Source organism: Lepisosteus platostomus, chromosome 6 (assembly GCF_059453375.1).
Source record: "Lepisosteus platostomus isolate fLepPlt1 chromosome 6, fLepPlt1.hap1, whole genome shotgun sequence".
Lineage (NCBI taxonomy): Eukaryota > Metazoa > Chordata > Actinopteri > Semionotiformes > Lepisosteidae > Lepisosteus > Lepisosteus platostomus.
Genome location: NC_142616.1, coordinates 23,849,196 through 23,863,445, shown reverse-complemented (window position 1 = coordinate 23,863,445; position 14,250 = coordinate 23,849,196). Strand labels below are relative to the sequence as shown.

General features: G+C 40.3%; 1 protein-coding gene across 1 annotated transcript; it reads right to left on the bottom strand.

The window, feature by feature from the left end:
• Positions 1 to 2,537: 2,537 nt before the first annotated feature.
• On the bottom strand, positions 2,538 to 11,472 carry slc22a15 (solute carrier family 22 member 15). Its single transcript, XM_088634943.1, has 12 exons — positions 11,031 to 11,472; positions 10,434 to 10,580; positions 9,818 to 9,950; positions 8,402 to 8,566; positions 7,779 to 7,908; positions 7,217 to 7,438; positions 6,922 to 7,062; positions 5,937 to 6,022; positions 5,737 to 5,845; positions 5,302 to 5,374; positions 4,975 to 5,133; positions 2,538 to 3,721 (listed from the first exon to the last, which is right to left on the bottom strand). The coding sequence occupies exons 1-12, from the start codon at positions 11,112 to 11,114 to the stop codon at positions 3,668 to 3,670; spliced, it is 1,503 nt and encodes a 500-aa protein (XP_088491069.1). The 5' UTR covers positions 11,115 to 11,472; the 3' UTR covers positions 2,538 to 3,667.
• Positions 11,473 to 14,250: the final 2,778 nt, after the last annotated feature.

Here is a 14,250-nt window from a genome sequence, read left to right as displayed (position 1 = left end):
CAATCCTAGACCTGGCTGGAGAATAAACTTGTTTTTTTTTCTTAATGGAAACCTCTCTACCGGATAAAAGAAGATTCAAAAACAAGGATTACAACTTCATTTCTTAAACTTGTTTGGTCTTCCTGTTCAACCAGGTGCCTGAGCCAACTTTGCCGCAGGGTATCATTATTTTGCATGGGAAAAAATAAAAATGTTATACTGACACTTGTTCCCTGAAGTGTTATCATACAGAATCTGTACTTTTTCTCTTCCTCTTTTCTCCTTCAAAGGAGGACAGACTAAGATCAAAAGCCCGAAACCAGTCACTTCTGAAAAGGCCAAGTACTGTCCATGTGCCTTAAAAGTGCTGCTATACTGCCCTCTGGTGGAAACTGAATAAACAGTTGGTTCTTGAGCCCAGATAATTGGGTATTTGTTGGGCTAGTAATGAAAGCAAACCACTTTCAATCTTCACTCTTCCACAGAGTTTAATTGATACAAAAGCTTTTTTAGAAAAAAAAGTGTATATCCAAAAAAAGGCAAATAAAGCACTTTTGCCTATGTTTTACTGTAAAGTGGTTTGAGATGATGAAAGTGGATAAAATTAATTTTAAGTATAGCATAAAGCAGTTCTTTTTATAACATTATTAACTTTGTTTATGACAAGAGGCTTCAGCTTCTTTTTAAAGTCCTTATCCATAAAAGGATATATTATTTTCTAGATAATGGGTTGTGGGAGTCTGGAACAAACTAGCAGCCACGTTATTGAAGCGGATACACAAGAGTTGTGATAGTGCGTTATATTGGATAAGAACTGGAATACTGGGGATACTGCAAACATAAAGTAAAAAGGTGCCTACAATTTATCAGGCGCTTTTTGAACGGGCACGGTTCTAGCCATTCTGTTGTCAAATTCGAGACCCTGGCTTCCCTCAAGAAATAACATCTGAGACTGCCAGACACAAGCAGGCTGAGCTCCACTAAAAGTATAATAACTGGTTCCTGATGATTTATTTATTTACATTGCGACAGTTAAACATCTTGCACATACAATTTGGATCAAATACAGGTATAAAAGTGAAGTGAAGGAAAACCAAGATGAAAGGGTCTGGAAAACTAGAGACAAGCATGTTAACAACTGAACGCTGCTCTACTCTTTCCAGACTAAGGTGGGGTGGCTGTTTTTGGCTCAGAAGCCTGAGCTAAATCTCAAGCCTCCTTCAAGATGAGGCTGGATGAAACCGAGAGCTTCACACGCTATTGACACTGAAATGACATGCAGCTGGGTCTTTATGTTTGTGGGTGAGGCCTCTCTAAGGTTTCTACATGTAAAAAAATGAATTAAATTGCAATCACTATTAGCACACTTGCAACAATAAAGGAATACTACAAAACAGTAGACTTAGCAACAAAAACACATTAGGAAAATCATTTAGACTTTAAAGTGCTTCAGTGATTTTCTCTAGATTAACTGATCCTTACTTTTCACAGAGTAATGAAGTATGTTCTACATGTGATTTTTAACACTTGGAGGAAAGCTAATTAGGCTTAGGGTTTTGAAATGGGTTTGGAAATTGCTAAACCTGAAAATGACTGAATTCTTCAAGAGGACTACAGGGGGCGCCGTCTCACATCATTGATAATTGTAGAGCTACAGTCGATCTCTTGCTCATTCACCATGCTTACTTGAGCCTAGAAGCTCATTCACGCAAAACAGGTCTTACTAGTATTAAGTGGACCAACAAGTCCAAGGGTGCTCCAACAGTGGCCATAACAAGGACTCGACCCACAACTTTACAGTTATGAATATAGAGGACATACCCAAATTTAAAATTTTGCAAATCAATTTTACATTTACAAACAGACAACATTATCTTTTCCACAGATGGTGTTTCTGTATTCAGCAAAGAAAAAAAAGCCTTAGCACAAATGTCTCAGAGGAAAAACAAATATGCATTCTACGTCAATTAGATTATTTCTGATTGCTCTTTAAACTCTCAACACAAAGTCACTTTATAACCACATAAGCGCTTTGAAAATATGTGACTGAAAGCAGAACTGAGCTGCCTGTCCTACCACACACTCTAACAGCAAGCAAGGAAAGAGCCATCTGAAACATGACAGCAGGGTGTTGCCCAACCCTCACACAGAGTCTCAAAAGGATTTTGGGAAAAAAATAAAATACATGAAAATGAACCATTTATACCAATGATCATTTCAGCTTTATATTGAATAAAAATGGAAGTAGTAATAAATAACATTTTGACAATTTGTCTTTGAACCCTAAGATATGGTTTCATGGTGTTCTTCTCTGGTCCACACTGTGTAGAGTCAAGGTTACCCTTGACAGTTATTGAAGAGGAAGAGGTAAGAGATCAGCAGGTTTCAGGCTACACGTACTCAGGTAGCTACAGTTTAAAAGATAAATTACTGTACATTAAGATTTTTTTTTAAACCTTGGTTGTACCCATATTTAAATCCTGCAACACTTGGGTACATGTTTATCCACACTTTTTTTAACTTGGAAAATTAATAATAAAACATTGTCACTCCAGGAATTACAAGTGCTTTAGCCTCCTGTTTATTTAATTCATAACTTGATTTCAGATATCGAGCTCCTGGTTCCATTCCTCCCATCCCGCTTCGTGGCGAACTGAGCACTATAAAAGCCAGAGGTTTGGTTTCACAATCAACACATCATCCCAGACTCTGGAACTCCAAGGTCTGCAGCTGGATGGAGTAAGCACTTCTGAGACCAGTGTCAGTTCGTTTGTGGCTTTTACGCTGTGGCTCAGACCTGCGCCCAGATTGCTCAAGGCAAAAAATCTGATTCTAAAAATACTTTGAGACTTAAAAATAAAATCTCAGCTTCAAAGTTTAAGGCAAAAAAAGATCTGACCTGCAGATCAGCGGACTACTGTTTGAACATCACCTTGCACAACACTTCTGTTACAGTCTCTGAACACAAAGCATTTCTAAAACTCTCCGACAGAAAATGAGCATACACGGAGTTAGGTTTTGGATTCCTTTTGGCAGTAATTATATCTTGGCCCAAATTACTGACAGTTGCCATTTTTTGGTAAACATTCATAACACTTAGAAATTGAGGCTTCTGTCATTGCAGTTTGGCCCTAAGGCATCGTCCTAAGTTGCATCAAAGAAAGGCATCTTCGGATGTTAAACCAGCCCTCTGACAAATCCCTGCGTCAAACTCGTCCTGTGAGCTGTCAGAGACAGGGACTTATATCTGCAGAATATCACAGCAAGAAAGGTAATGCTGTCCTCACACCGTCCAGAGACGTATCGGAGCCATTCCACAAATGCACATATGAAGACAGCAACTGAAGGGCTGCCTTGATGCTTCATTTATTGAAGTTATTGCAGTGCCGGACTTCTAGGAGTCTTCTGTGTCCACAACTGAATAATCAGCCATTATGCAGAGCCCACGTGTGAAATATTTTCAAAATAGGCCTTGGTTTACTGTTTTGTAAGAGTTATATAGAGTTACATTTAAAAATAATATATTTTTTTTATTTTTTACACCAATAATCTTAGCCTTTTCCACCACTGCTGTATGCATCAGGCACCATGACGGGCAGCAGTCCAGGTATGGGTTGTGTGCGTGTGTCTGTCTGTTCCTCACACCTGCTCACCCAGCACACCACTCTGCAGAGTTAGGAACCCTTCCTCATGCCTGTGCTTTGCGTTTGGAGTTTGGCTGATCTTCTCCAAATGGGTAAACCTGGTTTAACACACAAAAACACCAAATTCAAACCATTTCAGAGTGTTCCTCCTTGAAATTCCACAGCCAAGAATGCTAACCCTGCAGAACAGGAAACCTTCTCCTGGCGCACTGTCCAGAAGATTAACCAGCAGACACTCGGGCAAACTGGATGATGCAGCTTGTCACACTTTTATATTAGCCAGCCCTGAATTAAATGGTAGTTGGTCAGCACTATGAATGCTTTGAGTGTCCCTACAGAACTACTCCAACAGGTGAGTGTGGAAATTCACAGCTCCAAATTGTATCTTTCATAGCCCACTTCTTACTTTTGTAAGGCTGCTCTCAGAAGCTATAAAATGCTAAAGAGGTCTGTTGATATTACCCACAGTACATATTTCACTTTATATACTCTCAGCAGAAGTGCTTTTATATGATGGATGAATATATAGATATATTCAGTTTGGACAGCAACCTTCAACATTCACATAGGGCTATCCACCTTTACATAGTAAAGATGTAGTTCTAAGTGCTCTTTGGATATTAGTGGACCCTCTAAATAGCAGGAACTAGAACACGACAATACTGTTGTGTGCATTCTAGCTAGCTAATGAATGTCAGATAAATTCAACATTATATCTCCTATCCCTTCTAAAATAGTGCCCCAAACACATATGACAAATACAGAATGTGACAAGTAAAACCTTAAGACAATACTTATACCCTTTTATGCTACTGTTAGATGCCAAGATATTTACTGAATGACATGGAAAAAACACAGCTGTGTAAAGAAGAACAATATCGTTTCAGGTGAAATGGGGACAAGACAATTTCTTGCCAAGACTGTTCTGCAAAGCTTTGCAGCCTTTAACTATAAATGTGGATGCCTGGGACTGTAGTAGCCTATCACACTGACATTTACACAGGACATTCTGCAGGTCACCATGCATGTTCTTGAGTGTAAATGTCACTTACACTCACTCAACTTTTGTATAAAACTGTTCTTTTGTTTCAGTATCGTACAAGTACTCAATGTCCAAGACATATCGGGGGTACACTACTCACAGGGTTACCCACTCTACGGATACAGTACAGATATTGTAAGGATCATAAACACAGTCATTAAACCTTCTAAATGCACCTGACAAACTTTCTGTCAGAAAGTCAGGAAGACATCAAAGGCTGCATCTGCTTTCAGCTGAGATCTAGGTTTCAAGTCATTTGTTCTTTTTCTGATTTAACGTGTGGCTCATAGTAAACATTGGGGTCTTTGCCTCTTTCTCCAATATGCGCTGGTAGGCGGGGATGTGGAGCTCCTCCAGGGTCTCTGCGATGGGCTTATTGAGAGTCTCTGGGAGGAGCAGGTTCAGACAGCCAGCCGATACCCCACTGAGACCAAACACCATGAACGGCATCGACTGGTGAAGGCCCTTCTGAGAAGAGAAACGAGAACAGTTCAAATTAGGCAGAGAGGGGCACTAACATCCAGGCCTTCTACTCTTTATGGACAATACCTGCATCTTTGTTTTGATAATCTGCTTCATCTTACATTACATTCTGTTAAATCTTTCATCACACTTCCACATATTTAAGGAACATACCATTGAAGGCACAAATGGTGCTAAAATTCCACCAAATCTGCAAGACATTGAGCAGACACCCAGCCCAGCATTCCTATGAAGACAGAAAATCAGCAGTTTTGAAAACCTGCAGCTCTGTACTGAGCCAAAAGCAATAAAAAAAAAAATTAACCAGGGTACAATTGGGACTATTTGAAAAATAGTGTACAGCACAAACTTTAGTGTAAAACATGTGGTTTGAGACTTTTGTTACACATACTCTACTATAATTTTGCCCAACTTGATAAAATGTATTTTATTGGCATCATGAAGAAATACTGCATTAATATTAATGTATTGATTATTATGACAAAACTATAGTGAAATAAAATTGTTACTTCCCTTGCTGCACAGAAATAAAGTTTTCAAAAGCGCTTCAGGGATTTGCTCAAGATATAAAACATTGTTGCAATTTACCTTATCACAGTGGGGTAGAGTTCTGAAGTGTATATATACACAATATTAAAGGCTGCACTGACCATTAACTTGCCCAGCAAAGCTAGTGAAGTCGTATTAAGCCACAAATCTGAAAAAAGCCAAAGATCATAAGTTAACACATGTAAGAATTGCATTTTAACTTTTTTACTTTGATTCACCTTTCAACCCTAATTACTTACCTAAATGATTTGGTAAAAACATGGTAACCATGCAGGAAAATCCCGCAAACATCAGGAAGGCTGCTGTCGTTTTCCGTCTTCCTGCCCTTAAAATGAGAAAAGCGTACACTTCTGTCACAAATGTTATGCTTCACACTAACAATGTGATGAGGCAAATCACATTTGCACAGGGCACAGCAATTATCCTACCTGTCCAATCTGGTTTTGCACATCTGAAATAGTTATTCAGAGTTGTGTGTGTGTTACGTTCTGGTATTTTTTTTTACTCCCCTCCCGTGCGGGGGTCCATTTTTGGAGGTGGGTGTGTCCCTAAATTGGCTCTCGCTGTTGTTAACGCTGTGAATTGGTTGAAGAGAGCGGTCCGGTTGTAAAATGCTGGTACGGGATGTCCAAAAAGGTGAGAGGTAGAAGAGAGGTGTGGAATAAACTACGGCGAATGTTTGTGAGACTGATGTTGGTTTGTATTTTTTGGTAAACGTGAGGTATGTCGGGTTTGTTTATTGGGCTGTGGTGGGGATTGGGATTGTTGTGGCTCTTGAGCTTTTTTTGTTTTCCATTACAGTTTAGTTTAGTGTAATTAGTTAGCTTGCGGAGGACTTTTCTTTGGCTTTGCAACCCCCTTTTCTCGGGAGACAGGTTTAGAGGGTATTGGGTTGTAGGAAAGTGTGGTGTTTTTTTTGTGCATTTCCATCTGTTTAATCCCTGGCTCATATGTTAGTCCCCATTTGGCCCCTAGACTGAGCCATATCGGGGACGTAACAGTGTGTTTCTAGCAAGACAACAGAGGGGAAAAAACACTACCTGTTGTAAAGCATAGCTAAAATACCATCAATAACCAGTAAACAACTAGTATAAAATAAATTTTAAATCTTAAAAGAATCTTAAAAGGAATCTTCTTGCATCTCTCAGTTAATGAAGCAACGGGACTCTTCCCAGCTATCAAATCCATGGATAGTACGCTTTCAATTAGAGAACGAAAACCTACCACTGTTTGTTAATGAAATACATGCAGAGTGGGTAAGCCGGCAGCTCCACCAGTCCATACATTGCTACATTGGCATACCGATTTCCTTTCTGTTCGCCAGCGTTCAATGTTAATCCATAATAGACCAAACTGCAGGCGTACCTTCAAAAATAAAACAGGGTTAAATGACAGCGAATGCTTACATTTTTCTTTCAGTTTGTTTCCGTGCGATTTGGCCTTACAAAACCGTGATCAATGTTGTAATACTCCGGGACTTTCTACGTCTGCTTAATCTCTCACTTTCTCTGTCACTCACCACACATACATGAGGATGCCTGTCCTCCAGCGAAGGGTAGGGTGTCTGACCAGCTCCAGGACACCACTGCTGGGACGCCCCGCCTTGGCTGAGCCCGCGCACAGCTTCAGTTTCACCACCACCCTCTCCTTTCCATTTCTCATGGCCATGTGCTGCATCACGTCCTCTGCCTTCTGCGTGAGGCCCTGAGAGTACAGCCAGCGTGGAGACTCAGGGAGGGTTCTGTAGGATGGAGAGCAGGGCACTGCGGTCTTAATTTCAACCTCTTCCGGCTGTGCTAGAATTTCATTTAGGTGCATGCCAAATCTAATAGATCTTTTTTTAAACTGGACGTTTTCTGAATTACAGCAAGGTTCCCCTGTTGTTTCATATTTTCATTTTAGAACACCTTGCCACAGAGCTATATTGTAATTCTATAACAAAATGCTTCTTAAATTTAACATGCTTTAAAGGGGTTACACATCAGACTCTAAAATCCTAGCACAAGTGCATGACAGATTTAAGACAGGACCTGGGGGAAAAGAGATGTAATAATACTCCTATAGATCTTCCAGTCACTTACAAACACAGGAGAAAGAAAAGCACACCAGGGGAGTTGGCCATTGTCGCCAGGGCACGCCAGGAGTGGACATAGTACCCTAGGGCAGCAAACAGAGCTATTCCCACTGCAAACATCATGTTGGTCAAGGTTCCTGGAAACACACAAGAAAAGGGCCTGAAACACACTTTATTTGAAGTATTGAACACAACAACGAAACTATGGATATTCTGGATCAAATGACACTACTTTTGACAGATTTTCCAAGGTTCTGTTTAGGACTTATTCTCTAAAATGAAACCCGATTTCAAAGAGCAAGTCCATTACAGAAACACAAATACGGGTGATTGTAACTGCGCACAGATTCATTGATCTGTGAGGAAAGAGAATCTCACAGATGGGAAATATTTTCAATTATACTGTGCTTGCAGCTTGCTTAGACTATACTTTACAAACTGTAACTCTGACACTGAGTCGCGCCTTGAGCAGACAGAATCATTTTCTCTCGAAGGTGGCCCATGGTCTACATACCGTATACATCTGCAATCTTATCTTGGGAAGGCAGCAGGGTAATTCTGTAAAGTACCTTTGCTACCTTTTAACCATTCAGGAAGTAAAGGTTGCCTATGCTCAGTTAGCAGTGTTACCTGTCATTGCCCAGTACGATTTGCCCACATACTCCTGGGTAAGCACGAAAGACACCAGAGCCATGCCCCCATTCATTATTCCCACCAAGAGACGGGACACGGCAAACACTTCATAAGTGGGTGCAAATGCTGTTGCATATCCAAAAAGCACCTCAAACAGCAAACCTGCACAAGACAGCAAAGTAATCCAGCAATTATGACAGCCCAGTACTGTGTAGCAGCTGCGGTTAATTTACTCACAATTAATCCTGCAGTAGGAGTTCCCAATGAAGCACATTCATGAAACAAATGCAGCCAACAAGGAAATGATTTGGTAAAACAGGAAGTCTACGTTGTGTTGGAAGGAATTGAATTCCACACCTAGAATGTCTATTTGACATGTTAAATTCTCTCCTAATACACTGCTCAGCTACGTATGTGATTCCCCACTCTTGGCAGAAGAAACTCCTCGCTTTGGGCATCATGTTCATGTATTATAATACAGTGTATGATACTGATGTAGCATATACAGTATACTACATGCACATATTCAGACACAACACAGGCCATCTGCACAACCGTTTCACCTATTTCAGATGTTTAGAGCTGTGGGGTCTTATTAATACATCTGCAGCAGACAGTGAACATTTTATGCCTCAGATCCAGTTTTGAGAGGTTACAGACGGAGTTAAAAACAAACAAACATCCATCTCCTGAGTAGCTGAGCACTGAGGCACTTGCTCCCCAGCACCCTCTGCTTACAACATCGCTGTTTCAAGCTCAGGTCCGGTCATCCAGGATGGCTGGGAATTTTACTGGCCAGAGTTTAATGGGCTTTTCGATGCCAGAGCAGCTCTTGTGAGCTGCTGGCCATCCGAGACGATGTCAACGAGGGCCGCGCCACTCCTCCAATCACTGTGAACTCTCCTGTATGGCGCAATGGAGCTGCCAGCCTGTCAGAGAGACCAGGGGCTCTGGCTGGCCGACTCTAAACCGCAGGAGAGCAGGCCCGCTTGTCCCTTTCAGTGCAGGGGGCTGCCGCCACACACGTTACAATGATACATAGTCGTCCATTTCCAAATGAATAGTCACACCATAGGAAAAAGCTTTAGATTCCAAACTTTAATTGATAAAAGCATGAAGGAAATCCAACATAAATAACTGCTTCCTCTTTACAATTGTAACAAAGACCTCCAGCCCAAAACATCTGAAATAGTTCAAAGTTCCAAGTTTTATTCACATTTACTATATATTTCCCCCCCCCATTGTGTGAGCAATGGGAATTACACTCATTACTCACACATGCAAACACAGCAGTCGGGATTAGCGATGCCACAGTCAGGTAATTCAGGTTGAACATGCAGTCAGACAGCAGGTTTATTCATTGTCAAGGCATTCATGTGCTTTTGCAATGCACTGTTAAAAACAATCCTTTACCTGCAAGAAAAACTGGTTTCCTCCCAACCTTGTCTGAAAGTGGTCCAAACAGTACATTCCCAACGAGGACGCCAGCGAAAAACAGAGAACCTGCCAAGCTCACCTTGTAAGCATGATGTCTAATCAAAAACCACTGTAAGACAACATGAAGTAAATATGGTTGATTCAAACTTTCTGTCAGAGGAAAACATTAAACACAAAACACTTGCTTATCCTTTGACCTATGACAACAGAAAGAGGCTTTCTGGGAAATGCAGCATTTTCTGTCCTAACTATAGGCTTCACTCTCTTTTTCTTTCTCAATTCTAAAACAACACAAGATTTGGTTGCAAAACACATCAGGCAGTACAGTCCAAAGAGGAACCTGGGCAAGTCTGAACATGAGACATTATGGCAGAAAAATAAAAAGACAGAATTATAGCTGCCATAGTACCTCTCCGAGCACTCCAATGATGCATCATTGTTAAGACCAGGTCTGCTCTCGGCACGCTACAAGCGTCGTGGTCGTGTCATTTAAAAGCTCACGGGCAACGGGCAGTTAGTTCTCTAAGTACTCAGTAATAAGGATGATGGTCAATAGGAATGACCTATCTGTTTGGTCAAGTTGCCAACTCGCCTCGGTGACGATGGAATCGAGATCCTCGGTGAAAATGACGTGTTTGACGAGGTCCTGCTGAGTGGTTGGATCCTTCCCCTTTTCTATTCGGTAGTCCGGGGTTGCCCCCACTAGCACGATCAGCATCGACTGACAGGCCATATAAACCTGTAACAGTCGGAACAACGAATTATCAGAGGAGCTGCTGAAGTACAGACGAACAAAAAATCTGACGATACTACGGGACGCATTAATTCTAAACTGAAAACACTGCAGTAAAATCCAAGCTAAACATATTTTATGTTACATCGCGTGATAATTTATATGCATAAAATGAACAAGGCATTCTCGATTTTACTAAAATGAGTATGCCCAGACAAATTCTATCCACACATTAAAGTTAAGTGTTTGTGTCCCATTTTTACGATGCATCCACACTCTCAGAAACGCAAGGTATTAGAGCACACTGGAGTACTTATTGCGCGTTACTAGAACACACCAGGCAAAGCAAACAATGCATTAGCCCTCTTCGTCCTTTGCTAACTTTTGAGGACAGCATCTGTCCACTCCGTAGTGAAACTATCACATTGCTAAGTAAAATATAAAGAGATACATAACCTGCAGCAAAATTAAGAGAGCGGCGAGCCGTTTCTGGTACTTCCCGAATTCTCCCACTACATGAAAGGCTTCTTCTAAATCCATTCCCGAGTAATACAGCACCAGAAAATAACATTACAGCAATTTAAAAAAGTACCAACACAACATCCGCCATACCCCTCTGACACATTAAGCGGACGTGGAATCTTATGACGTCAAAGATTCGGCGTAACTGGATTGGTTGGCACCGCCAACAGCCTTAATAAATATGAATGAAGACGCTCTGCCCTCTAGCGTGGACAGCAGCTATAACGTCGAAATAAAACACCTGGGCAAGCTACTCTCCTTGTAGCTTGTATTGTAATACTGTGCCCGAAATTAACATGAACTCAAGCTTTGAAGATATAAGTACAGGGAAGACCACACCCTAACCTCCTTTCTCGTTTTGTATTGAGAATTAAAATAATAATTGCTTACAATTATGTAGCGCTTTTTCACACTCCACTCAAAGCACTTTACAGGTAATGGGGACTCCACTCCACCACCACCACCACCAATGTGCAGCATCCATGGATGAAAATACTTCCTACATAGTTCTAGGTGTATATGCGTTCAACAATTGAGAAAACTATGCCACTAAGATTGTTTAAGAGATTTCTGATTTTTTTTTAAACTGCCTTTTGTAAAATCCTTCAATATGACACCTTTGGAAATGTAAAACAAAATATTCAAAGCGCGGTCACTCCGCCATCGATGTGCAGTCGCTGCCGAAGACAATGGGTGTATCTTCAGCTCACGAGTTAGGCTATTTTTCAAAACACCTCAGCAATCGCGTGGTGATCGTACTCGTTCAAAAATCAATCTAAATACAAAGAAAAAAAACAGCTATCTTGGCAAATTCATACTAAGCACGCGCTTCAGGACTATAATTACCAATGAGTGACAAAGATGCTTTTCAGACTTCCTGGCATATAGCTACATATTCTTGTTGCTAAGATACAAGGCTGATTCTCTGTTGCTATGTCCCCATCCTCCCGTTTCCTGAGATATTTACACAGAACCATCCAGGCTATGCGAGAATCCACAATAAAGGGAAATATTTTTGTACAGAATTCTGTAACTAAGAACATCAACCATGATTTCTATTCTTAGATGTATTAATTGTGAGGTATATTAGAATACGTCTCCATGCACATTTAAGAAAAAAAGGAATGTTACAAACAAGAGGAAGCCATTTGGCCAGTCTTACTCATGTGGTTGTTGTAGCTAATGGGTGTCTGGATCACTTCCAATCATTTAACAGAAGAAGGTGGCAGCTGCGACATTGCTGGGCAAGTTGTTCAAGTCTCCTACAACTCTGCAAGAAGTGCTTTCCGTGTGCAGTTTTAGATGCACAACATGTGTGGTCTGGTTGGCGTTTCACTGTTAATTCTTCAACACTTCACTGGGCTGACTTTTGCCTTTGAGGATTATGCATATCTGAATAATGTCCTTTGTGGCCTTCTCTGTTCAAGACTAGGATATTTCAGCACTTTTAACCAGCGGAGAACATTCCCTTAATCCCAGGACTGTATCTGGTCACTCTTTACTGGACTGATGTCAGAGCTGTTTTTCATAAACCATTTTATAAACATGGTGACAATTGTACACAATATTCTGAGGTCTTTGCATTACATTTTCCTCAATATTGCTTTTCCTGTGAAGTTCCTACATTTATTATAATCCTCTTCAGTTGATCCCATCTGCAAACTTGCTTTCATAACCATTACAGAACCTACATCATAGAAATTAGGAGGAGCAGTCGTCTCTATAGAGGTCCCTGTGGTACTCTACTATTATCACCTGATTTTAAGCTTACCTGTTATTTTCATTCCTGGTTCTTGCAGGACTGCAGTCCCCCTTGATAAACAGGTAGTTTCTAATCCCCAAACATTAAAACCTGGAAACAGTGTAAAAACTGTACAATTTTGAGATGGTAGTGTAAGACTCAAATCAAGCCATTCAGAGACTGAAGTGGAAGGAAAACCAAAAGATATTGCAAACCTCCAGCGCCAGGAGCAAATATCGGTGCCCTATCCATTCCTAACCATTAAGCAACTAAAAATGTTTCAGTCCAAACACATTATCTTGAATATCGTCCACCTGTAATTTAAGAATTAAACATTTATGAGGAAGCACATTAAAAGCTTTCCAAAAATTAAAATACATCACATCAAATGCTCTGCTTGGATCCATTACAGCTTTTCCTTGTACATAAGAACTAATTTATACTTAAGGACTGCATTTTACTTAGCAGACACCAATACTATACTTTAATGCACTCATCACCAAACAATTATCCTGTTTGCCACTTTGCTACTATCCCCTCCAATAACCACACACCAAACTAATTAATAAGCAGAAAATGCTAATATTACATGTCAGGTGTCTGTCATTAGTAGGAGAAACTAATCATTATATCTGTTTTTTATATTTGAAAAATCTCATATACATACTGTAGGTGCGCTTGATTATCGCCACTAATTCCAATTAGTTGTGAACGTTTCTTAATCTCTCTTCTAAATTATTTAGGGCAGCTTTGAAAAGGAGCTCTACAATGTCAGACCAAGGAACATGGTGAAATTACTACTGTGTACTATGCATAGTCAGGTTAGGTCACTGTGGCCATTACTACTAATAGCAATCATCAATGAAACTGACGATTGAAGATGAAAGATGTTTTGAAATCTGATTAAACCTGTTACACAAATAGCACCACTCTTGTCCCTCTATTAAAGCCTATTATCTGAAAAGGAAGTCTGGGATTACTTTAGAAACTGTGACAGGTGTAATCGTATCTCGCACATTATATTTATACTAAATTGCAACCACTGTCCACAGCATGAGAATACTGCATAATTTCAACTGAAGATTCAGTTAATTTGAAACAATCTAATTTGCAGATTTCACAAATGTAGGGATAATACTCTGTATCTCTTTCAACCTAGACCTTCATCCTATCTTAGATTTGTATTTTCAGTTAGTCATCATTGAAGCCTGAGTTGTTGCATTTAATAGAAGGCATCACAGAGAAAACCGTTCTATCAATCCTGATAAACTACACAAAACAGGCACTATTTATCAATGTAGACGGGTATCGATGTGCAAAACAGCATGAGAATTCCCACAATGTTTTATTCATGACAGTGAGATCAAACCACGTTGAAAGAATTTTCTAACTCAGACATGTGGGGCACCATCT